At 40.3% G+C, this 26,692-nt stretch overlaps 1 protein-coding gene across 1 annotated transcript in view; it reads right to left on the bottom strand.

Annotated features, from left to right (window-relative positions):
* LOC136846471 (uncharacterized) overlaps nucleotides 1–26,692 on the bottom strand; it is a 152,043-nt gene that overhangs the window by 90,932 nt on the left and 34,419 nt on the right. Inside the window, exons 4-5 of the mRNA XM_067117276.1 lie at nucleotides 23,092–23,202; nucleotides 22,185–22,427 (exon numbers count right to left, since the gene is read on the bottom strand). Of these exons, the coding sequence (XP_066973377.1) occupies nucleotides 22,185–22,427; nucleotides 23,092–23,202 (354 nt within the window). The remainder of the gene's footprint in view (nucleotides 1–22,184; nucleotides 22,428–23,091; nucleotides 23,203–26,692) is intronic.

Below are 26,692 nucleotides of genomic sequence, written 5' to 3'. Positions count from 1 at the left end.
TCCGCCAGGGCCAAACCTCCACAGACACAACATCAGGGCCCAAGGCAAAACCACAGGGACAGGTGCAACATGTCTACATTTGGGATTATCAGGAGAGGAAATAACCTGACTCTTGCACACACTCCTGGAGGAAGACCTCCTAAGCCTGTCACGCTCCAACTTGCGAACATAGGAATCATAAGACTTCCAGCTCGCATCCGACAAAGGTTCACACTCCTTACATCGATCATCTATCAAGACAAACATGCCCCCTACACCTCAAACAAACAGAGTGAGGGTCTACCAAGCTTTCGGTAGCCTCACCTTACAATCACTCACACAACATACACGGAAACTAGCAGAACTAGAACCAGACATATTAAAGAGCAGGTCATAAGCAAAATCAAAAACAATCCAGAAAAAGCGTATGCCAATCCACAGTCCAAAATCAAAACCAAAAGTCAAAGAGAATACTTAAGTGGGAATAATGAGTTAACGAAATCCAGAGGCGGAGGTACTGAAAACAGATGTTGACAGTACAAATGTTGACAGAGAAAATCTGAATAGAAAATGGGAATTGATCCATACATTCCCGCCTCCCAACAGGCGGGAATGAGTACTAACCACCTGGCTTTCGCGTAGCCCTCAGTTTTAAATTCACTCACACAACATACCCTAATATCTGGCAGGTAGTGTCAGAATAAAGGGATGACTTTTAACTAGGGCAAAAAGAAACAGTCCACAAAAAGCATTTTTCAATCCTGGCAATTGTCTAAAAGTTCTCTATTATCCTGCATCAAAATATCCTCCCTTATTGAAACAATGCCCCTCCCCAAAAAAGTTGAGGAGGCAACCCAAAGGAGAAAACAAAACAGCTGACATCTCCAGTGCAGAAGCAACCTTGAAAAAGAAGAAGCATGTTTGTTCTCCCAGCTAGGGAATCTCTTCAAAACCTGGTTAATATAAGCATGCTAACATTTGCCTGAACCGCATCAGGAATACAGCTATCACCACACTTGTCAGGTAAGTCTCTAATGACTCTTCCCACGCTAAATTATGGTCGCTTGATTTTGAGCCACAAAATCCTGCTGCCTGGTACAGAGAAGAATGAACATACTTAGCAAATTTCAGCAAAATATAAAACTTTTCAAAAACTCCAAACTAGAGACCTGGCTAAAATCTCTGCCTCAGCACTGTTCAAGACACCAGTCTCCTCAAAGGAATGGGGCAGGCAAAGCAAACTGAATCTTCGACTGTAGAAAACTTAAAGAGCTTGTAATGTGTCCGAATCATATGACAAGAAGAAGAAGAAAGACACATGTTGGCATTCTTAAAAGCAGCTCTATACACCAAAAACTGAGAGAAATCTCAGGTCGAGGCTCCCTTAATCAAAGAGAAAATCTGAGCTTCTTGAGAAATTAATGGAAGCAGAAAAGATCAAAGATAAAACGGACCGGGTCTTTCCTCCACCAATGAGGATCCGGCAAGTGCGCAACCTGTTCCAGCAAGCACTGGAAAATAGAAGAGATTTTGTTTCAATCTCCTCCTCTGCCAGAGAAAGGGGTCAGGGCGACAGTGGACAACTCCCCAAAATCCATTTCTGGCTCTATTGAAGACAGGGGAACTGAGGAAAACCTGATTGCTGTGCTCTCCTGAGATGACAAAACACAGGTGAACCCAAAAAGTACAGTATCACTAGGCATCATAGAAAACAGGAAAGGATGGAAGGGAAAAGAAACTTCTGTGCCAGTAACACTGGACACAGTTCTTTGGAAACCTCACAAAACAGTCTGCACAGACTTTCATGCACTTTTCCTCCTAGAAGGTCAAAGCACTGTTGACAATAAAACAGCTAGAAATGCATCTAGCTTTGAATCAACCAAGATTCTGTAACGCCGATGACAGAACCGAAAGGGAAACATTAGCAGACTTATAAAGAGACTTTCCAACAGCCAAAGAAATCAGATGTACAGAATGAGCAGATGACCTTTGAAGAGAAAGATAAATGGCAGACAACCTTTCAGAATATGAAATAGAAGCAAATAAGATTGTTCAACAACTGAGTGAGTTAACATAATATCAAAATTACTGGTCTCCAACAACTCACTACAGAGATTTTTTTAACACTGTCTATGGTGTACTGATTAGTCATCAGTGATGGCCATTTTTTATTACCAGATATCTATGATGGTGAGGACAAAATGATAAGATTTAGCCTCTATCAAAAATAATCCTTCATCGACACAATACATGGATAATCATAATCCAGTAAACATGAGCACAGACTCAAACTGCCCCAGAACCGACCTGGTTCCATGGAAGTGGACTCTATCAACTGTTCCCGGGTGGGGACACTGGATGATTCCTATAATCTGTTAAACCGTTTTAAACCTTTAAACTATAAAATAAGGTTCACTGGACCTAATACAATCCATAGAAAGTCCTAAACAATTGAGAGGCCAAGTAGAAATAAGCTGCTGGCAAAGGCACTTGGGAAGAAGGAATAAAGGCAGATTATGTCCTAACTTAACTGTTTGCTTCTCAATCAATCTGCTTCCACTGTCTTCTAAGCCTAAGAAACTTAAGCATAAAGTCCTTTTCTGTGTCTGTGTGACTCCCTAAATTAGTACATATTCAAGATCTCATTCTAGGACCCAAGGCAGCCAACACAAATAGCGTGTCTATCTAATTCAAAATTAAATATCCTGCTACCACAGACAATCATCTCCCAGAGTCAAGGTGTTCTGAAAAATCCTTGGAAGTCCTCAGTCTTCTGGAAAATATCCTAAAGAACAAAGCTGACAAATAAAATACCATCAAAACAGCTATGCCAAACCAGTGAAATACCAACACCCAAAAGGTGCATGAAGAATTCTGCTGAGCAAAAACATTAAAAACACCTGGTGGAGAACATATGAACTAGACAGCCATTTAGGTCAGCCAAACATTCTTCATTTTATTTGAATGCTGACATGCTTGACGGTGATGCAAAGATATAGCTATCTTTAACAGTAGGAAGATTCGTCTTAAAGAAACCTCTTTTGCACATGACAAATTTTTTAGTTTCTAGGCAGTTAAAACTTAAAACATTTTGTTTACCTTCAACTCTTAAAAATGGTTTCTCAGCCCATTTAACTTAGTGTTAAAGTACCATGGGTCAATAACAGTATATTTTCTGTGCAAACATAGCTACTGAATAGCAAGCCCATTTATCTTGGTATCAGTGTCATGGGTCAATAACAATCTTACTTTCTGTATAAACATAGCCAAGAAATAACAAATCTTATTCTGAATCTTTTGCAGTTGAATAAATTTTATTTCACACTTATAAACAATTTCACTAACCTGTCACCCTGTGTCCTGAGCACCAATTGATCTAATGCAATTCTGAGTCAGTGCACATGATACCCATGGCTTCATTAAATAATCATGGAGCAGGTTTGTTATATACTAGTAATGTACCAGCATCTCCCATCTGAATAGAAGAGGGAAAGAAAATTCAAAATTTAATTAACACTACATGTGAACATCATTAAATGGTCGAGTTTATACTTGATGAGTCAATTGCAGAAAAGGGAAAGAAAATTCAAAATATAATTAACACTACATGTGAACATCATGAAACTGTAGAGTTTATACTGAATGAGTTAAGGCTCTTAACAAATACCTTTAAACCTCATCTGGGGAGGAGACAACAAGTGAATTTAAAGTGTCTTGTTACCAGTGTTAACTGGAAGTGGAAGCTGGTTGGTAAGAGTATTCCTCCCCAACCTCCCCACTCCCAACAAAAAAACTACTCCTGCATTGATTACAAGGACTAAGTGAAAGTCAAACAGATGAAAATTCACTGCAAATTTTGGTTTACCTACAAAGAACAATCACAATTTAACATTCTAGTTTAAGAGTTGCAATTTAATCAAAAATTTCCAGACTTAAAACATTCTTTCAAGAGTTACACGGCTAACTGATAACCTATGGAGTACTAAACAACCCTTCATGATCCCATGGACTTGGTGCACAAAAAGACAAGGAGGTCAGGACAGCTAGGGGCTGCCACTCACTATGTTACACTTATCAGCCTAAGCTGTTATTATAATCTTTGGGTTAAATCATACATAACCCTATTTACAGTGCTGAATTCTCCCAGACACATACTACAATGAGGTAGCTCAGAAAATACTTGTCTGATACCCATATTAGGCAGCAATTGCCTTCCTCATTATTTTGTAGTAGGAAAATGATTATGAAACAGCAAAAGAGAGGGGTTTGTAGGGGTGGATATTTTGCTACAACGTTTTTTCATTTATTTTGCCCTTCTTAAGTGCCACTCTGCTGAAGACTAAGAATTTATGAACTCCATTAACATTTTCTAAGTTTATGTTTTATAGCATTACAAGTTTCCTGTACTGAACTGGACATTTTCCTCTAACTTCAGTAGCATCATATGGCTTTACTGCAAGTTTCTTGAGTTTCTTGAGAAGATTTTGCAAGACTTATCACAACAAGAATTACCTTTAGTATTAGCTATCCCAAAATCATATCAGCTGCACAATTCTTAAAGCTTGGGTAACTATCCAAAACAGGCTAGTCAGCTAGACAAAATTTCTTGCTTGGCTACTGACAGGACCCAATTCCAGACCATTCAGGTTATCTCTTAGATGAATTCTTCTTCCCTTCCTTGCAGACATACATGACAAGACATACAGTTATGAGTCACATGCAAACAAGTAAGAACCACAATAGCCGGGGTTCGACTGTGCTCCCTTTCAGTGTGAATCGTGGTTTGTCGTCTACTGTTCTAAGTTTTGTTTCTGCACAATTTTGGGGAGATTGGGGAGAGTGATTCATCATAATTAGAAAGGTTACCTTTAAAAAAATGACAAATTTTAAATCAATTTGTATTTTTCATAAGTAACAAACCTAAGATTTTCAAGCTGTAATAGTTCTAAGTCCAGTTAAAAATAGCTGGTTGTTAATAACAAGGATTTGGTGGCAACAGGAGATAGCCAATGAAAAAAGTGGGCAGAGCCCAGCCAGTTTTCCCAGCATGGATGCTGTGATGCGTCAGTTCTCTTCCAGCCCAGGTAATCTGTAAAGTTCTCTGGTTTTGTTAGTTATGAAAAATACAAATTGATTAAAATATTTGTCATTTGTTTATATACAGAACAAACCATCAATCCTAACATAAGGGAGACTTACTTTTGGTGGGAAGGATAAAGTAAGATTAGAACATACTGGTGGTTCAGTTCACCTGGGCCCACTTCTTGGTCATTTGTTAGGGCACAGGAAGGAGTCGTATGCCTCTGATCTATTAAGCAGAAGATTACCCACCAGCTACACATCCAGGCTAAGAAACAATGGAAAACTCCTGTCTACATTGTGTCTTGAAAGGAGAAAAGAACCTCTAATTGTTAGAGACAAAAAACTCACATTAGCTACCATTCTTGTTCTGTTGCCAAATCCTCTCTCCTTGTTAGAGAGAGGAAAGGACTTGCTACTATTTAAAGAATTTGTATTGTGTAAGAACAATCAAGTATGACAAAAAGAATGGATACTAACCTGTATCTAACTTGTTCCAGCAAATGATGATTTAAATTTCTCCCTGCCTGCCAGAAGAGGAAAAGAAGAAAGAGAAAAGGCAGAGGACCAGTCATCCCATTCACTCTCACTTTCATAACCAACATCTTTAGGTAAGATAGAAACTGTCCTGCTAGGGGCTAGGGGCACTGGATGATTTACACAACTTGCTGAGCAGCCACCACCAGACCCAAGGAAAAAGTATCCAAGGACCCATGGGCAACATCCCAAAGATAGAAATATGTGAAGGTCATTTGACAATCCCATGTACCAGCTCTGGCATGCACTGTATTAAGATCTGTATCTGAAGAGGTACTGGATGCTTGTCTAAATCACTTGTATTGTACTGGCCAAAAGGAGATGGTGCTTTCTAATTGGCCAGTTCTTTCTTGTTCCAGCTTGTACTAGACAAAAATGCTTTGACACTCAGATCTGAGATGTCAGAGTCCTTTTTCAGATAGCTATGCAGTACCCTGACAGGACATAAAAGCAATTGTCTGGGTTGTTATCAACAAAATCTCCAACAGAGGGAATCAAGAATGACTTGAAACTTGTCGTAATGAACTGAGGGATTTTGAGTCTTAGCTATAAATTCCATGGACAAATTCGAAGACTACAGACCCCCAACCCTTCGAGTATTTAACATTAAAAGTCCATGAAGTTTACTTACTCTCTTTGATGAAGCCAAGGCCAGTAAGAAGACTGTTTTGAGGTTAAATTTCTATCTGATGAACCCAATAAGGGTTCATATGGAGCATGAGTGAGACTGCTAAGTACCAGAGTCAAATTCCCAATTAGGAGACTTAAGATCTCTAAAGGAACATGACTGTTCAAAACTTTTGAGAATAATTGAGATTTCCATGATGAGGAAAGGTCCACACCTCTTTTCAAATGCAGAACTAATCCTAGAGCAGCCCTATAGCCTTTGATTGCTGATACAGAAAGTAGCTTCTCCCTATGTAGGAATACAAGCAAGTCCACTACTTGCTGAACAGAAGTTCTGACTGGAGAGAAAACCACGCTGACATCACCAATCACAGTAGATGACCCATTTCCCTGGTATACAGCTGTAGATGGTCTTCTGAGATAGCCAGACATTTCTCTGTTGCTGCTCTGAAAAGCCTCTTGCTTGCAGGAGATACTGGATAGTCTCCAGCTGTGAAGAGACAGGGACCCTACTGATTGGTGGAACCTTGATGTGTGGTTGGCAAAGGAGGCTGTGCCAGAGGGGTCATCTCCTCGGTGCCTCTGTCAGCAGTGGGCCAGAAGATCTGGGGTACCATTCTGTGTGTGTGGCCATAAGGGAGCCACCAGGGTCAATCTGAGGTTCTGAGAAGTCATTACTGTACTCTGTTGATGACTTGATGGATCATGCCAAAGGGGGAAAGGCGTAAATGTCCAGTTCATCCCAAGGGTGTTACAGCGTGTCTTCTGCTGCAGCCCATGGAACTGGGATGACCATACAAAACCTTTAGTTTTTTGTTGTGTCTTGTCACAAAGAGATCCTTACAGATGGGAACAACCTTTCTACTACCTCCAGGTGAAGAGACCACTCTGCCCCAAGCACTTGACCCTGATGACTCAGCTTGTCTGCCACAACGTTCCTCTTGCCTGGAATGTATCTGGCTGAGAGATCCACTGAGTGAGTCACCACCACTGGTGTAACTGTACTGTCAATTCATGAAGTTGACGGAACACTAGCCCCGTTTGTTGTCAGCCACATGAGAACCACATGAGTGTCCCACCTGTCTTTCTTGAAACTTTCCTGAAGAACTAGGAAAGCTGCTTTTAGCTCCAGGATGTTGACATGAAGCTTTCTGTCTTAGTGATCCCACACTCCTGAGTTAGTCAGATCTTCCAAGTGTGCTCTCCAACCCTTGTTCAAGGCATCCGAGAACAGAAGAAACTCTCAGGGGGGGGAGAGTGAAGGGGCATTCCTGTGGCCAGGTTCCTGTCGCCCAGCCACCATGCTAAGTCCTGTTCACTTCCTTATTGGGGAACTCAGAAGAAAGGAGAACCCTTTGAAGGGGACTAAATTCTCTCAATCTCCACTGGAAGGGATCAAAGGTGGAGACATCCATGGGGGACCAGCTTTTCCAGGAATGACAGGTAACCTAAAATGATCTGCCACTGACCTGGTTGTTTATGTCTGGAGAGGAAATGACTGAACAATGGTCCTGAACTTGTTGATGTGTGGAACTGATGTACAGAACCTCCCTGTTATCATGTCCATTAGGCATGCCCAGGAAAAAGAATCTTCTGGCTGGGCGTGAGATTTGACTTCTCCATGTCTATCACTATGCCTAAGCTGTGACAAAATTGGAGTTGATTTTCCTGTCTTGGATTAACTTTACCTGAGAACTCGCCAGGACCAGCCAGTTGTTGAGGTATCTCAACATGCGTATCCTGTCAGAATGAGCCCAGTTTGAAACTAGGGTGAACATTCTTGTAAACACCTGTGGGGTGGTGGAAAGGCCGAAGCATAGCACCTTGAGTTGATACACTTTCTCTTCCAAACTGAAGCAAAGAAACTTTTGAAAGACTGGTGGACTGGAATCTGGAAATATGCATCCTTCAGGTCTATCGTGAGCATGAAATCTGACTTCCTGACGGCTGCCAGAACCGTGCGAGGAGTTTCCATCCTGAACTGAGTCTTTCTGATAAAGTTGAGAGTAGACAGGTTATGACCTGTCTCCAATCTGCCGATGCCTTCAGTACCAGGGAAGACATGGATGCAGAAGCCTGGGAAGTGATCCTTCACAACCTCCACAGCCCTTTTTCCATCATTTTCCTCCAATCTGCCAATGCTTTCAGTACCAGGAAGACACGGCTGCAAAAGCCTGGGGATTGATCCTTCACAACCTCCACAGCTCTTTTTTCCATCATTTTCCTCACTTCTTCCTGAGAGCCAGAGGCTTGGCAAGCCTTGAGCATATGATCTTTTGGTGGAGAGGACAATCTGGGGCGCAGGAGGAAACTCAAAGAGGAGTAGATATCCCACATGTAGAACATCTACTACCCAAGTCTCCACTCCATGCTGCTGCCAAATTGCCCAATGGCTCGCCAGGCACCATCCCACCGATGGCAGTGAGTGGGGACGGGCTCCCCCTTTATCATCTTCCTCCTCTAGCCCTGCCTCTGCCTCCTCTTCCAGATCTGGAAGACCGGGGCTGAAATGGACGTTGCTGAAGAGTTTTCTTAGCTGGAGAAAGTGAAGGTTGTCGGCCCCTACGAGGGCCCGTGTGGCTTGAGGTCTCTTTGGTGAAGAGTATGAGGTAGCCCGAGATCTGGGCTTAGCTACGTTGGCATGTGAAGGACCAGGCAACTTAGAAACAGCTTGGTGGGCAAGGTGGTCATTGCTGTCTGCCCTATGCCTGTTGACTGCAATGTCAATTTGGTCCTTAGGAAAAAGGTGAGGAACTTAGATTACCTCTATTCTCATTGCCAAAACAGAATCAGGTCTTACAAATCTGGAGACCTTAGAGAGGGCAGAATCTCTCCTTTTCAGCAACCAATTAGACTACATATTTGCTCTTAGGTGAGCCAGGTATGATATAGTCTTGCCGCCAGACTGTCGTTAGTCATGGAAGCAGAGGAGATCTTGCTGACCTTAAATCTAACCAGGAAACTGGCTGAAAAGCTGCAGAAGATGTTAACTCCATTGTAGCCAACTCCTGGTGAGTGAAGGTGGTGCCATCCACCTTAAATTGATCTAAAAATAGGGCTGGGCCTAGTCTAACCAATTCTGGGTCCACTTGCCTTGACTGCAATGCACCCCTAGGGGTTATGTAGAAATGTCTATGCAATGGAAGTGAAGGGAGGCAACAACTTAAAAGACCTGGCAGACAGAAGTGAATTGTCCCATCCGGAGACGAGAATTCAACTGGTTGAGAACGTGGTCAGCATGATTAGAGCATGGCAAACCCAATGATGCCTTCTTTTTTTTTTTAGACCCTACAAAGGCTTTAACATCCAAAGGAAAAGCTGAACTGGTAGCCACAGTCTCTTTGGCTAAATCATTGTACCCACTGATGAGTCCAACGACTTCTGCACACGCCATAAGTTCTGATTGTCTGCACTGAGAGGGAGAGGGCCTTCTACTTCTGGGCTACAAAGTTCTCAATCCAGTCTGTCAACTGAGTCAGCGGTATCAATTACTGGGGCATAAGCATCCTCGGGGGCCTAATACTTTTTGAAACATAATGATCTAACGATCGAGATGCGGCCCTGTCTTGATGGTGATTCCGCCTGCAAGAACATGAGTGACTACTCAAATGAGGAGACGATGGCCATGGGTGGTTATGTGGCCATGCAGGGCTTTCATTATGCGAAACAGTCACAGCCGCATGAGCAAGAGCATGGGCTATAAGATCTAAGAGAGAATGGTCCCAATCACGAGAGCTGTTCCCCTCAATGTTGACTTCTTATCAGCCACCTTGTGATCTTTTTCACGGTCGAGGGAATAACTCCCAGTTCTTTGAACAGAACAGGTAAAAGTAGACGAGATGACTCCATCTTGCGGAGGATCTCGATCCACAGATCTGCGGCTCTTAGAGGAGACTTTCCATGACAAGTGTGCTGCCACATGGGAATCTGAAACTGGGCGATGTTCATCATCTAAAGCAGATGTGTGTTTGTGAGCCTTGATAGTTGCACAGCCATCCGAAACGGCAAGCAAGTTTGTAGCAGCTCTAGATGAAGCAGGAACATACTCGACACCGTCGTAATCAGCTGAATGGGAAACTGCTGCAAGAAAACTGGAGCACTAATCCAGAGAGGGCTTAATCTTCTTGCATGGAGGAGCTGTGAAGTTCTTCTTCCAATGTCTCATAGGGATGGAAATGAACAGATGACAAAGAAGAGTAAGAAGACGATGACAAGGCTGAGGGAGATCTACGATGTCTTTTTCAATTTCATCAACTTGAGAGGCCAAATTTCTTGACAAGAGCGCCTGTCGACTTATCCATCAAGGGTTGTACAAGAGAGTTGGAAGGAGCAGATGTTGAAGGCTCAGGAGCAGAAACCAATGGGCAGAACACTTGGCCGATGAAGGAACAGTGTAGGCCGTGGGTGTAATGGCTGAGGTAACACGAGCAGAAGTCCCAAAACCATTGCTCTGGAAACTGTCATGGCAGAGGACACTGGGATACGGGAAGACATGAAGTGGGATAATAGACCCCCAAAAGAGGGTACCCCAGAAGGCCTAATGATTCCCAACACTGAAAGCTGTTCATCCATGTCTGAAAAGACAGCACAAGGGGGAGCTGCCTCCTCCCCTCACAGGGGCAAACCTCCTCACCCGAAAGGACAGAGGCAGCTAAATCAATCACAAGATCTCCCAACCCTCCCCAATCCATCTGAAGATGAAGCAATAGAAGAATGAGGATTAAAACCTTCCTGAGAACAAGATGTAACGAGAGGAAATTTTGGTGGAGGCGAAGCCTTCCCAAGACAGAGCAGCAGCTTTCCTCTTATACTTCCTCTTCCTACCAAAATTCTTCCACTGCTCAGGAGTCCAGGAACAACACTCGAAACGGGTTACAGGCAGTCTCTGGTTATCAGCGGGCTAGGTTATCAGCGATCAGGTTTTTCGGCGCTTGTCCGGCAACGAAAATCGGTGATTTTCAGTGCCAATATGCACTGATTTCCACTTATCAGCGCCAATAATCACGTATAGGTGTCAATGCATACGTAACAGAAGCACCCATAATAAAAAAATTGGCAATTTTTGGTACTTATTGGTGCCGATAAGCGGCAAAAACTGCTGGAAAAGCCCTGAAAATCGCCAATTTTCGATCATCAGCAATTTTCGCTTATCATCACGCCATCGGAACGGAACCCCCGCCAATAACCGGGGACTGCCTGCACTTACATTACAATCATTAGCTCTGTATCTGCTAAAAGTGGTATGGGGATCTCTATCCCAGGTGGCTGGTAGCAAAAGCATGGGTTATTACCAACACCCACACACCTTCTCTGGGGCCTGGATTGCTTAGATGATTAATGGGTTTGCATTTCGGAAATGCAAAATATAACACACAGTCACAAAAAAAAACGAGAATGAAAAACCACAATGCCAAGGCGTAAAATGAAAAGGAAGGGTGAAAGCAACTGGCTTCTTAGAGAGAAGAGCAGCACACGCTTTGTGAGAAGACAGTAAAAAGAGAACTGACGATCACAGCATCTGCAGGGGAAACCAGTTCGGCTCTGCCCACCTCTTTCCCTATTGGCTACCTCCCACTGCCACCAAATCCTTGTGCTATTTTCAACTGGACTCCAGCTGGTGCTAGAGAAAATCCCCTTACGTAAAGACTCGTGGTTTGTTCTGTTTAAGGGGATCGGCCGGTTTCGGACTTTTTTTAACGACAGGTTGTTGATATATAGGGGTTTGTTAAAGGATATTGTGTGGAATTTCTGGGAAAAATTTTTGTTCAGTGACCTTAGGTTTTGTGGACGCCAGAGCATTTTTCGGCCAAAATGGCCATTTTCAAAATGCATCTCCTCCTTTGCTTTTTGGTTTTAGGGATGAGATTTGAACCGTGTATAAAACACATATGTACCTTCGATATAAAGCTGGAGATTTTTGATTTTTCAATTATTTTTCGAAATATGAATTTTAATTTTTTTAATGAAATTTTCCCGGAAAATTACAGAAAAAATTGCCAAAAATCAGAAACACAAAATATTAAAAATCCCCGGCTTTTTTTTTAATCTACCATGTTTCCTCATATTATATATGAAATTTCATTTAGATTGGTCCAATACTAAGGGAGGAGATACATTTTGAAGGTGAAAAACTTATGTTTTGAGAAACGGGCCTTCAAAGTTTTAGTTACATAAAAAAAAGTAAAAGGGACTTCAAAGACTGTGTTACAATTAATTCTATGGTTTTAATTTTTATTTTTGGGTATTAATTAATGCAAAATGATTATAAATAAGAATATTAATTGATTATTTATGTGCCTAAGACACATTCTTATAAATTTTAGGTTCCTGGTCCCCCTGTCTGATCTTGCTGCAAGGTATTACTCTAGGGTATCATAGTTGCCTACACTTTTTATTAGTGTCTCGAATCCATCCTTGCCAAATGGATCCTGGGAATTACTTTTCATTCACAATTAGGGATTCGTGATTCAAGTAATTCATCAAGTCTTGCTTCACTTATTATGATCATTTTATTTTCAGGATCATCTATAATATCAGCCTCCGAGCTACTGCTTTCTTTTTCTAAAATATCTTTGCCCTTTGTAGTGACGAACAAATAAAGAGGCATTTAGGGGTGGATGTGGTTGGTCTCTGGTCAGCAGAGATCGCTGCCTGCGCCGCTTGATGGGTGACAGCTCTCTCTCTCTCCGTCGCTCCATTCCTCTATGGCACTAATTTCTTGAACTCTTTCTTCTACTTCTCGCCTGGACTTTTCCACTTGGCTTTTCCGCATTCTAGAAGCATGAAGTGAACTCTTGGAACTTTTAGGCACGGTGAAAAAAACAAAAACACCGCAGAAAATACAGAGTTCAGTCAAGGCTAGCGAGCATGAAAACGTGTCCTTCTAGCTTGAAGTTTATAGGCAACTCCCTCGGCCACAGTCGCTCCGACTCGGCGCCATGGTATGACGGTGCGTTGTCATGGCTAGGAATAACTAAAAAGGTGCCGAGTAGGAAATTATTGACATTATACATTTCATTTCAAAGGAAGTTTTCAGTAATATATATTGCAAAAACTATACCAGACAAAATCATTTGCGCTACTGGTGTTTTATGGGTATATAGTTATTGTTACATTTTAGGCCATAACTAGAGAAATACGGCAAATTTTAGCATAATATTTCGTGGACACATTCTTGAACCCTATACGGTTATAGAATTTTTTCAGCAAATCAAATTTTTAAAGATTTTTGGGGTTTTTAGGCGTCGATCCCCTTAAGAACAAATAAATTTTACTACAGTCTGACCTCTTTGATCAGGCATTCCACGGTCCAGAACTCCCATGGTCTGAGATCTTTTGAATCAGCTTCCATTACTTCATGAGTGGCCATGAGGGAGGCGCCACATATCATTTTTAAGTTTTTGGATTTTTGAATTTCGAACTGAAACTTGCTCCGTCAATACACAAGCACACTTTATTTCCAACAAAACATTCTGTGAAACTAAAATACACACAGCGCAAAAAGAACCATAATTTGCACGTATACAGGCAGTCCCCGGTTATCGGGCAATCCGGTTTTTTTTGGCGCTTTGTCTAGCAGCGAAAATCAGAGATTTTCGGTGCCGATATGCAGCCGATTTCTGCTTATCACTGCCGATAATCAGGTATTGGCACTGTTACATACCTAACAGAGGCACAGATCTCTGGTAAATGATGCCATAACCGCCGAAAATCAATTTTTGGTTATCATCACACTGTTGGAGCGGAACCCCTGCCGATAACCGGGGTTGCCTGTACTCATGTATCATGCGATTATTAAAATTTCGTCCAAAAACATGATTTCATCAAATACACTGTGTATAGTGTGAGCTGTATGTTGAGAGATTACACTAGGTAGGCTTTCTACACCTGTCTCGCTTTAGGTAGATGCCACTGATAATGCACATTATGTCTGAGTTAGCTTTTAAATAATCAAATAAGCCTACATACCAAAGTTCATTAGGTTAAATGCAAATCTTCATACTATACATTAAAGCAGGCTTACCATCCCTATGACTTGTCAAAGAATTCATGACTATTTCTTATAATTACCAATCACTTACTACTGCATGCAAGACACTGGCATAAACAACAACAAGTACTGACATAAACAATCAAACGAAACAGCATTTGCCAACGTCAGTTACCGAACTCAACACGTTTATTAAGGATTGTGTTACAATTGTCAACTTATTAAAAATTTGCTAATTTTCAGTGGTGACTTCAAAAATAAAAATGAAATAAACCTTTATTCATCCTTCAAGAAATGGAGAGAAAATTTATAAGAAAGTACAGGATGCCACTAAATTTACAGTTGTGGCTGTGGTATTAGAAGTTTAATAATGTGCAGACCACAAACATTTTGGAAGAGGCAAAAGCAACATCCAATACTGGCAAAATCACACCTTTATTCCATTTAATTTACTGCATTTATAAATACAGGCAGTTCCTGGTTCACGAAGGGGATTCAGTTTTTACGCCGCGTCATAAACCGAAAATCGTTGTAAACCTAAAAATCCTCGAAAATCGTCAAAAATCCTAAGAAAACCTTACTTTTAATGCTTTGGGTGTATTGAAAATGATGTAAACTACATTTTTATTAAGTTTTTCATCAAAACCTCCAAATTTTGATTATTCTGCCGTTTTAGAGCCACATTTCTTCCGTCGGATTGGCGTACGACGCTTCATAACCCCGGTAAATGTGTCGTAAACTGGGAAATAATTTCTGGTAAATATATTTGAAAAGCGTCGTAACCTTGCAACATCGTAAGCCGGACCCGTCATAAGCAGGGGACTGCATGTAAAGTAATTTGCACTTTTAAACTTAGCTTTGATAATTTATATAAAAATGAATCTCTGAAATCGTTTCATTTAGCAACTAATGGCTGTGATGATGTCGGTAAAACACAATCAGCTAATGATTTTAAGAATATAAACATTAGCAGAATGCAAATGGAACATGATTGCTATGTTCACAAATTATAAAACAATACTAATATGGCAATAATTCATGAAATACAATTACATTCAGTATCTAAAACAACAGTTTTACTAAAATTATCATTATTATCTTAATACAACTGTATAATTTGCCTTTTGCAAATGGATATCTGTCAGTTTAACAACCTAACCAGGGCCAATAATCTCTCTCTCTCTCTCTCTCACACAGACACACACATGTGCAGGTTTAAAGAAACAAAAGCAGCAGATTTTTAGGTTTTGTATAAAAACAAAAAGCCAGAAAGTTTGAAGGCCAGAAAACAATGAAGAGTGCCAGGAGATAGAATTCGACGTGCATTTTTTAAAGAAGTTTAAGCTCCATACAGTGAAGGTGTAAGCATTTCCAGCGAGATGCTTATGGAACAGGTCAGAATTTTCTTATGAACTAAACCTAATGAATGACACTGACTATTCATAAGTTTTCTTCTACTTTGATAACACAGCACTATATACGTGGCATGAACTGGCAAGACTTTGTTTACATAGGGGTTTTTTTAGTATAAAATTTCAGTTTTTGAAATGAAGCTCACCACAAACCCAGCAAGCATGGGAGAACGAGATGAAGAGCATGGGCAATCAACGCCAAAGGAAGAAAACCATGGTGTTACCGAAGATTCTTTTAGATCGAATAGAGTAGACACCCGGATAGGGACTGCTAGGAGTTAGTAGGTTTAGAAGAAAGAACTTGGACCTAGAGCAAGCTAGGCATTTATCTTGGCTACACCAGAAATGTGGAATAGCTTGCCTAGTGCAGTTGTGGAATCTTCTAATCTCCAAGTGTTTAAGTGAGGAATAAATTCACTCCTGCTCATGCTGACATCTCATGAATTTGATGCCCTAGTTTTATTTTTTATTTGCTCATATTCATTTATCTATCCCTTTTCCTATAACTAGTCTCTCTTTAGGCTGATTTCCTTTTGATCCCTCTTGGGTTTATGTATGTTGACTGTCCATAAGGGTTTACAGCTCAAAATTTAAAGAAAGAAAGAAAATGCACTAATCTCCACCTAAAACACCTGCAATCTGTCTACCTGCATGTTGCTTAATTCTATCCAAAGCATCTCTCAGCAACCTAACACCAACCTGCCAGCAACTCATGCCAGGTTAGTTAGAGGAAGACAACAGGCACCAACTAATTCTGCTCCCAAACATATCACACTTCCCCATAACTCTAGAAGGGGTGTCACAAGTTGCAGTTACAGTATGACTAATTAGGAGGGGCTTTCCAACCTCATATCCTGTGAGGAGGAGGAGGAGGAGGAGGAGGAGGAGGAGGAGGAGGAGGAGGAGGAGGAGGAGGAGGAGGAGGAGGAGGAGGAGGAGGAGGAGGAGGAGGAGGTCGTCGTCGTCAGCATCTCACCTCTCATATTTCATGTAACTATTCATAACACTAGCTGACCAATTAATATGCACACTACATGGATCACTGAACAAGCAATCCTTGCTCCTCCACCTAATGTAAGTTTGTGACCACTATAAGCCAATGTGTACAATAGGGTGCTACACCCACTACCTAAAAATATAATGGATTTGTCAATGCCTTCTCTAAAAGAAACCCTAAATAGTCAATAAAGCCAATCAGTATCAAACTAAAATCCAAAATTATCCAGCTCAGCAACAAAAAGCAAATTAAACAAAGCTCTGTCCACTGGTCTTCTCACAACAACAGCAGAAACAAACAGTTTACCCTAGAATGAAGGGGTCAAGAGACAGTATAACTAAGTGATATAGATAAAATTTTTGTGTTTATATTTGCCATCCTCCTGCTGGCATGGGACTGTATAGCTATCGTAATAGAGAGGTAAGACTCTTTTTAAAAAATATTGCTTTGCCTTCTGGTAGTCCCACTGTCAGTGCTTGCTTGTTATGTCTACAACTCTACTTTGATCTCCTCAGAGCACTAAAGCCCCCTACTTTGGAGTTCACTTTCATTACATCTTCAGCACTCATAATATGATTTTATGGCCTGACCAAGTTAAATACTTGGCAAGTATGAGATGCCAGTTTAACTTTGCCTCTTCCTGCCCCAAGGACAGTTCTCAAGAATACCGCACCATAACGTTTTCTCTTGGCCCAGTGGTGGCAGTTGTCAAGCTTTTCACACTTTTTTCTCACCTATGTCCACTGAAATTGTTGTTTACACCAATTATGGGCCCCTATTATTCACAAAGTATAAGCATTCCAGGCAGGAATCTGGGCTTTAAATCCTGTTCTCCTACTTAATAGACTGACAAAAATTTCTTTTCAGGTCAAGCTGACAGTCTGGCCTACAAGCTAACATGATCAAACAAAACACAGACTTTGAGCGAGTTGACAACAATTGACAATTACATAGCGTCTTTTTTTACCTGTAATGTCATCCAAATCAGATACATCCTATTGCAGTGAAAGCATGCATATGAAGGGCTAACTGAAAGTCACCCTTGCTTTCTAGCTATGACAGCATATCATAAGTCAAGCAGGTACGTGTCTGAATGGGGGGGGATGGGTTTCACCCATTCTATTTTCTGTAATTCTCTCGAATCTCCATTTTGAAGTTTTCCTTTCTTGACTATCTCTTACGTCTGGCATTTAGTGATTTAACATCCCCTTGCATATTAAATGTAAGGCAACCACCCATATCTCTCTCCCTCAAGTTATTGCATTCTCTCTTTCTCCAACAATTCATGAATAATTTCACTCTTTTGATACTTAAAGTAGGGCAATCCCCATATCCCTCTCTTTCTCACAAGGTGCTGTCTTCTCTCTTTCTCCAAAAATTTATGAATAATTTCACACTTTTGATATTTAATATAAGGCAATCCCCCTTATCTCTCTCACTCTCTCTCAAATTACTGTATTCTCTCATTCTCCAATAATTCATGAATAACTTCACTCTTTTTTTATTTAACGTAAGGAAAAAAAAAAAAAAAAAAAAAAAAAAAAAAAAAAACTGATCGTCCCGACATTAACCCCTTACAAGATTAACCCAAGATATATCGTTATCAGTGTGCTAAAAATTTTGGACTTACCACGAGATATCTCCTTGAAAAGTTAAACGTGAATATTGGGCTGATACGAGATTTTTCGTGGCTCAGTATTGTTACAGCAGGCTTCTCCGAGATATCTCGTCCTATATCATACGTTTGGCAGTGGTATTTGCTGCTGGAAGTCGTGAGTTACCAATGATAATTTTCTGTATTTTTTCGTGCAGACGACGCGTCATTAGTAGCACTTCAGCTGCCATCTTTGACCTTTGTTTTTTTGTTTTTTGCGTATTTTTGCCTAATTAGGTAAGTTTGGTTGTATTATTTGTCATCTTAGACTGATTATATGTTATATTATTGATTCATCGTGTTGCTGTTGTGTCTTTTGTTAGCTAACCCCATGAGTATTTTGTGGTATATAGAGTAACCGGTGATCTTGAGAGGTTGTTCGTTCGTATGTACGTATTTTATATCGTATTTTTGCCTGTTCTAAGTAAATTTGGTTGTTTATTTGTCATCTAAGACTGTTTATATGTTATATTATTGACTTATTATGATGATTTCGTGTCTTTTGTTAGTCTCTTGACCATTTTGTGATACGTCAAGTATAATATTTTCCGAGGATTTTTTTTTTTCCTTTTTTTACGATGAGTACGCACTATTTTACTAGCTCTCCAGTAGTGACTTTTAGAATCTTCTGTATTTCTTCATTTTCACGTTTTAGGTAAGTTTCATTGTTCTTTTTTTTTTTTATTTTAGACTGTTTATATGATATATTATTGAGTAATTTGTTAGTATCTGGACTATTTATTTATCATTCTAGCCTTTTATTTATTTTTTTATTTTAGCCCAGTTATGGCAAATTACCATGACAACAGTGATACTGAGGAATCATTTACAGAGCTTGAAAGTTCTGGCTCAGAAGGCGACGATTCAAGCTTGGATGATTCCAGTGACGATGACAGCGATACCAATACAGATACAGATACGGTAATGGATGAAACACAATGGAGGAGAATCGCAGATTCTACTGCCCCTCCACCCCCTCGATTTCCATTCACAGGGACAACAGGTCTCAATATCCCAGGGAATATTGAAAGTATGTCGCCTTTAGATTTTTTCCATGTATTTTTTGATGACGAACTGATTGAACTTATTTGCACTGAAACCAATAGATTTGCTGAGCAATGCAATGCAGACCAAAATACGTGGCATTCTGTAACTCCACCTGAACTCAGAGTTTTCTTAGCACTAAATACTTTGAAAGGAATTGTGAAGAAGCCTGAAGAATCCTTGTATTGGTCTAAAATCCACTTCTTAGAACCCCAATTTTTGCTGAAACTATGCCTTTCAAAAGATACAAGAAAATCAGGCAGTACCAGCATTTTTCTGATAATGAAGCATACGATGCAAATTCGTATCCTAATCCCAAACTGAATAAGATATATCCTATTTATGTGCACTTAGAAAATAAATATAGAACTGCCTACACCCCACAAAGAGATATTTCAATTGATGAGAGTCTCTTGCTATATAAAGGAAGATTGGGATGGGTACAATATATCCCATTGAAGAGATCAAGATTCGGCATAAAGTTCTTTATGTTATGTGAAGTAGTACAGGATATGTGTGGAGTTTTTGATTTATATAGGTAAAGGAACACAATTCGACCAGGATTTCAATGAATTGCCTAAATCCTCACAGGTTGTAATGACTTTATTGAAACCTCTTTTGAATAAAGGCTATTGCCTTACAATAGACAATTATTACACCAGTCCTGAGTTAGTGGATATTCTAGTAAAATGTAGAACAGATTGCTATGGCACTGTTAGAATAGATCGAAAAGACCTGCCAGTTTCATTGAAAACTGATAAGTTGAAGAAGGGGGAAATGTCTGCTTATCGAGAGGTAAAGTTATGGCCATGAGGTGGAAGGATAAAAGATGTTGTTCTACTCTCCACAGTTCACAATAGTGATGAAGTTGAAATTGCGAGTAGGAGAGGTACGAAAAAGAAGCCCAAAGTTGTAGTAGACTATAACCACACAATGGGTGGTGTGGATAAGTTGGATCAAAACTTGGCAAATTATCCTGTTCCCAGGAAAAGAACAAAAAATATTACAAAAAGTTTTCTTCCATCATCTAGATCTAGCCCTTTGAATGCATATCAGTGTTTCAAGATGAGTAATGAAAATTGCTGTTCATCTCTCAAATTCAGGTTGGAAATAATTGATTCAACTCTGAAGAAGTATCATGCTGAAATCCCTCAAACAAGACCAGGTAGACCATCTATTTAAGCAAATCCTACCCGCTATTCAGGAAGGCATTTTCCAATTGACATTCCTCCTACACCCAAAAAGAAATTTCCTACAAGGCAATGTGTTGTTTGCTCTAAGAAAAGGGATAATAATGGAAAACCGATCAGACGAGAGTCTCGCTACATGTGTGAGATATGTGAAGTTAGTCTGTGTATAACCCCCTGCTTCAAATCATACCACACAAAATGATTGGGAAATACACTGGTTTATGTGAAGTGAATTTTTTTTTTTTTTTTTTTACCCAAATGAAGAGAAATATATGATTTTGTTTATTCTAATGGTGAAAATTTTTTTTATTCAAATGAAATGAAAAAATACTTTTGTTTATCAAAATGAAGTGGAAAAAATAAAAGTTATCAACATCAATATGTTTTTATTCAATTCCTATTATCAAAATTACTAAAACGAAGCATACGAGATATCTCGTGATAGAACAAAATGATTATAATTTATACGAGATAACTCGTTATTGGCCATAAAAAGGTCTCAAGTGGAGTTTCTAAAAATTACAATTTTACATAAAATAATCACAATTTTCTGTTGAAATCAAATTAGAATAGAGTCTAAACAAGTTATATTTTAATTTAATTCAATAAAACAATTAGATTCTTTTTGAAACATTATGTTGAAAAAATAAGTCTTTTAAGGGGTTAAACATAACTCACTTCAGCACTTCTCTCCCTCTCTCTCTCTCTTTTACCCAAAGGATTCTAGTAGAATGTGAGATAGATGGATAGATACATAGGGCTGGAAGTCAGGATCACACTGCAGGGTATGTTACCTCAGTGCTGATTGGCTTGTACATAGCACAACACGCTATTGTTTGGAAGAGTTAATAGCAACCAATCACAGCAGGATATCAGCTTTGCTAGTTGCCGATTGGCTTTGTGAGGTAGTGTTCCCTCTTTTCTCTTGATTCATTTTAGTTTAATGTTTACCGATACTGCATATCCTTATACTGTAACCCAGTCTTGTGAATTTACCTTTGTATAAATTACTATCACTAGTGTATTAAATATTTTTAATGAGCAATTGGTATTTCTCTCTCTTTCTTATGGGCAACTTGATTAGTTTTCTCATGTAGCTCTGAGCCCTATATTTTTAAGGGTAATGTTGTAAGATGACTTTGAAGTGATATTGAAGTGTTTTAGGATGATAGCTGAAGGTATATTTAGTATAGGTTGATAGTTTAAGGTATATTTAGTGTTTGAACAATTGAAATAGGCAGTTATAAGCATTTTTTGAGGGGGACTTTGGTGTCTGAACAATTAATATACGCATTTATAAACGTTTTGAGAGGGGGGGGTGTCAAGTATTCGCGGATTTTAGCTATTCGTGGGTGGATGTGGTCCCTATACCCTGTGAAATCCCAGGGGTTGACTGTATATGGTTGTGCACTTTGAACTGAAAGGCAAGTCTAAGACTATAGTTTGAATTAATGCAATATTAAATTTATTTTCAAGAATATGATAATTCAAATTCTTGGGTATGTTAATTATAACCAACTACTATCATGAGTTGGTTGCAATGTTTGAAACATAACATGAAATTTAGTTAACAAACAAGAAGCTTATACAAAGCAAATCATACTTCCCATGCTTCTTAAAATTTGTTCCAAAGAAACTTCGAAGTTAATTTATTCACTATAAAAACTAGACCTACCTGTTGAAAATCGTAGTTGTGTTTGTCAGTATGGAAAAATGGAAACATATTGGGGTGAGTGAGAGCAGCTGTCGGTAAAAGTGAAACGCTCAGCAAAGGCCAAGTCAAGACACCTCCATTTTTCAAAACAACATTGCTCCACTCTTCTATCTTGTCTGAAGTAACTCCTGATTCATGTGTGTCAACCAACAGTCTTACAGATGCATCCAACCACAAGACTGCTCCTGTCCGAACTAATAATTCCTGTTAAATAAATCAAGTGGTCACTAATTTTCATTTGACACAGTAACAAATTGTTATATCACACTCATTTTTCTGTCCCAATGAAGAAATACTAATTATCAGGACCTCTGTTGCAGGAAAAAGACAGCAGACAGACTTCAATTATTATTATTTAAATTCAATCCTATTATGTTACATAATACTGCAAGAAGTATCCAAGTCACTGTCACCCCTAAGGGAGTATCACTGACTGCCAATACAAAATTTTGCAAGGCAAAACCTGAAACTCCACTAGGTACCCAAATTACACTTGATTTCTCAAGCACTCTCCCTCCTAAAATATGTGTCCATTAAACCTTAACCTTTTAACCATACTAAATGAATTTCACATTTATCTCCATCACAGACACTTGATTAACCCATTTCAAACACACACATCCCTAACAATAACGGATCTTTACTTCAAGCGAAAAGCTTGCACAGAAGCTAAGTACAGACTTTGAATTGAATTTGATGCCATACCTCAGTATGGTAATACAAATTACTTTCAATTCCTTTTATTTATTGTAAAATTTATTATGGCTTTGACTTGAAATTAATCAACACTACCTCCTCATGCATCATAAATTTCATTTGCTTTTTCTTAATTCTTCCAACACAACACAAAACCTTCTCCCACCCTTACCTGTATGATAATTGGTCGATAAGCCTTGAGTCTAAAATCTCTCACATGAGATGGATAAGCACCGAAGTCAAATTTAACCATCACACATGATGTATTGCAGGTATTCTCCAACTGAAAACAAACACCTCTACATACAGTGAAGAATTACAAACATATTTCGCAAAAAGTTTAACATTTATATTTACTTTATATGTAACCCAGCACAATATACTACAACACTGATAATCAGCAAGATGTGTGGAGAAGAATCATTTTTACAAAACTTCAGAAAAATATACATGCATTTGTATTTCACTTTTGCTCACCAAAAATATCAGTTTCATTATACACCCATCCATCCTATTAAGACACCATTTGTATATTATTACTGTACTGTATACTGTACAGTAGGCCTGGTTTGCAAACAGAAGCAGCTGAGCTGATTTTTTTGACTGTTCGTGTATGTGTGCCTTTAACTCATCGATAAGAAGTAACTACTTTCCTCCCTGTTTCATTTGTCTTTGGGTTGTCAACACTACTGTAAGAAGCTTCCCAGCTTTTGCATTAGCATTTATCTCAATTTGTCTGGATTAATATTCTTGGTATAATACTACAAATTTTGAAAGTAATTTGTACTTTTCCTAACATACAGACCTGAAGGTCTTTACATAAGGATATTACTTGCAGCGCGAGCTGGGAATGGCCGTTTAACTTTTAAATCAAGAACCGATGGTAGGGGTGGGAGCCCTGCCCATCCATAGGTACACACTCAATTTGCCTTTCAGCCCAGGTATCAGAATGAGGGGTGGCTGAGGTGGGCCATAAATGTAGAGACCTTCAGGTTTGTAAGTTAGAAAAAATACAAAAACTCAAAAAATTTGTAGTTTGTTCCTACACAAATACAAACCTTCAGTCTTTATATAAGGACAATTACTCTTGGAGGTTGGATTCTGAGTAAATCTCTGAACCAACTGGTAGTTGTGCTCACCTGGGCCTCTCTTCCTGGTCTTGAAGAGCAGGGGAAGGAGTTCTATGCCTCTGTTCTGTTGAACATATGGGATGTTCAACTGTCAGACTTTTGGGCCTTTGAATGAATGAGTTTGAGTCATTGATTCAAAAGGCCTTGAATGAACCCACAGTGTCGGAGACAATAAAGGGCTAATATAACCAGCAGGTTTGTTTTATTGTCAGCCCCCCTCTCCCCTTGGGAGGAACTGCACCTAATAATCTACTCTAGATTATAGGCAGGGTACTCAGTTATATAGCCTCACCAGTATGACATGCCCAACCAGCACATTCTCTTTTTGCCACCATACACCTTAGGTGAGATGTTATCTGTCCCCTAGGGGGCTAATGTGGCCAAGGGCCTGTAGGCAATGTCGTGAAGTAGGGACATGAATGTTGTTTGTAGTGACTACACTCCCGCCCTTAATACCTGTAGAACTGACAGGTTCATAAAGAGTGCAAGAGACGAACCAATGACCATAACATCATGAGCACATACTCGGACTGTCTCACGAAGCCAGATAATTGTATTTGTCCAGTTAAGAGTACTGCAGCACTAGCTTGAGAGGACTCGATGTCTCAGACCTGAGTGTCACGACTTCATTAGTGCTGGCTCTACCAAGGAAGAAGTGTCCAAGGACACAATACAATTTTTTGGCTTCATGAGAGTCCGAGTATGAGCTCATGAGGTTAGGGTCATTGGCCTGTCTCTCACACTCCTTATGAACCTGTCAGTTCTACAGGTATTAAGGGCAGGAGTGTAGTCAATACAAACAACATTCATGTCCCTACCTTCACAACATTGCCCACAGGCCCTTGGACACATTAGCCGCCCTAGGGGACAGATAGCATCTCGCCTAAGGTGTACGTCCTGATTACTAACAACAAAGTCCTAAGAGAGGGAACTGAAAAGGACTCAAATCTAGTATCAGAGACTGATGGATTCTGAGTCCTTGCTATGAACTCTGTGACAAACTCGAGCATGGCAGGTAGCATTGAAGGCCATGCAGCACGCCAACTCTCTTGTCAATGCCAGGACAAGCAGGAACACAGTCTTGACAGTCAGATCCCTGTCTGATGACTCTCATAAGGGAGGTCAAGACTGTTTGAAGCTTCTCATCAGCATGTAGATCTCCCACAAGGAAGGGAGATCGATGCCCTTCAATTGAAGGACTTGGCCAAGGGCAGTTAAATATATGGGATGTTCAGCTGCCCTCTGTAGCTCAAAAAGCTGAGAAGGAGAGAAGCTTTTCTCAGCAACGAGGAAGTCTGCTACCTGCTGAAGAGTACTTCCTACTGGAGAGGGACACCAGCAACAACAACCACCATAGGAGACAGTCCATTTCCCCTGGTACCCAGCCACAGAAGAACACAAAGGCGTCCAGATATCTCTGCCATTGTGTGGTGAGAAAATTTATCACTTGCAAGAGATGCTGGATAGTCTCCAAGCATGAACTGACACACCTTCCAAAATCTGGTGATACTGTACCTCTCTCTGTGTGGCTGGCACAGCAGGTTGCCAAAGGGGGAATCTCTTGGTACCTCAGAGAGAAGAGCTAGCAGGTCTGGATACCACTCGACCTGTGGCCACTTGGGAGCCACCAGGGACAACCTGTGATTTGGCGTGATCAAGACATTGTTGATCACCTCATGAATCAGACAAAATGGAGGAAAGGCGAGGCCTCGAGATTGTCCCATGGTGTTGGAAGGAGTCTTATGACTGCCCATGGCTCTGGAACGAAAGAACAGAACACAGGTAGCTTCTGCTGTGTCAGGTTGCAAAGAGATCTATTGTTGGGAGATCCCATGATTAGAATCTCTTCCGCAATGTCTGGATGTAGGGGCAATGTCCCTATCACCTGACAACTGAGCTTGTCTACCACTGTGTTCTGGTTCCTGGGAATGTACCTGGCTGACAGCTCTATTGAGTGTGCTATCACCCACTTGTGCAGTTGCACCGCCAATATGTGGAGCTGAAGGGAAAAACAGTCTCCCCCATTTTCGTTGATGTACTATGCCACTATCATGGTACTGTCATTCATCATCACCACAGTATGCCCATCACTTGATCCTGAAACTCTTGTAGGCTAAAATGCCACCTTGAGTTTCAGAATACTTATGTGGAAGTGTCTATCATTCCGGTTCCACCCACCTAACACCAGCAACTCCTACAAGTGTGCGCCCTATCCTTTGATTGATATGCCTGAAAACAGATGCATCTTGAGAGGGAGAGTGCCTAATGGCAATACTCTACTAAGTACCTGTCGCCTAGCAACCAGGCTAAGTCCTTTACTTTCTTTGAGAGAGGAATCAGGAAGAACTGGTTATCTTACCAGAGACCAAAACCCCTTCAATCCCCACGGAAGGAAACGAAGGTGAAGCTGCCCATGAGGGACCAGCTTCTCCAAGGACGACCATTGACCAGGAAAGACTCGTCACTGCATAGTTGGTTGCTCCTGTCGAGACCAGAATAACTGCACTGCCTCTCTGAATTTGCTGATACGCGAGTCTGAAGGGTATTAGCACCCTTCACGGACCTGCCGGAAGAAAAAGACCCGGCAAGTGAGGAAGGCCGTAGGTAGTCATCATGGGTCGGGGAGAGCGATCTTGTTCACTC

This window comes from Macrobrachium rosenbergii, chromosome 15, assembly GCF_040412425.1.
Source record: "Macrobrachium rosenbergii isolate ZJJX-2024 chromosome 15, ASM4041242v1, whole genome shotgun sequence".
Taxonomy (NCBI): Eukaryota; Metazoa; Arthropoda; class Malacostraca; order Decapoda; family Palaemonidae; genus Macrobrachium; species Macrobrachium rosenbergii.
This window is presented reverse-complemented; position numbering and strand designations above follow the sequence as displayed.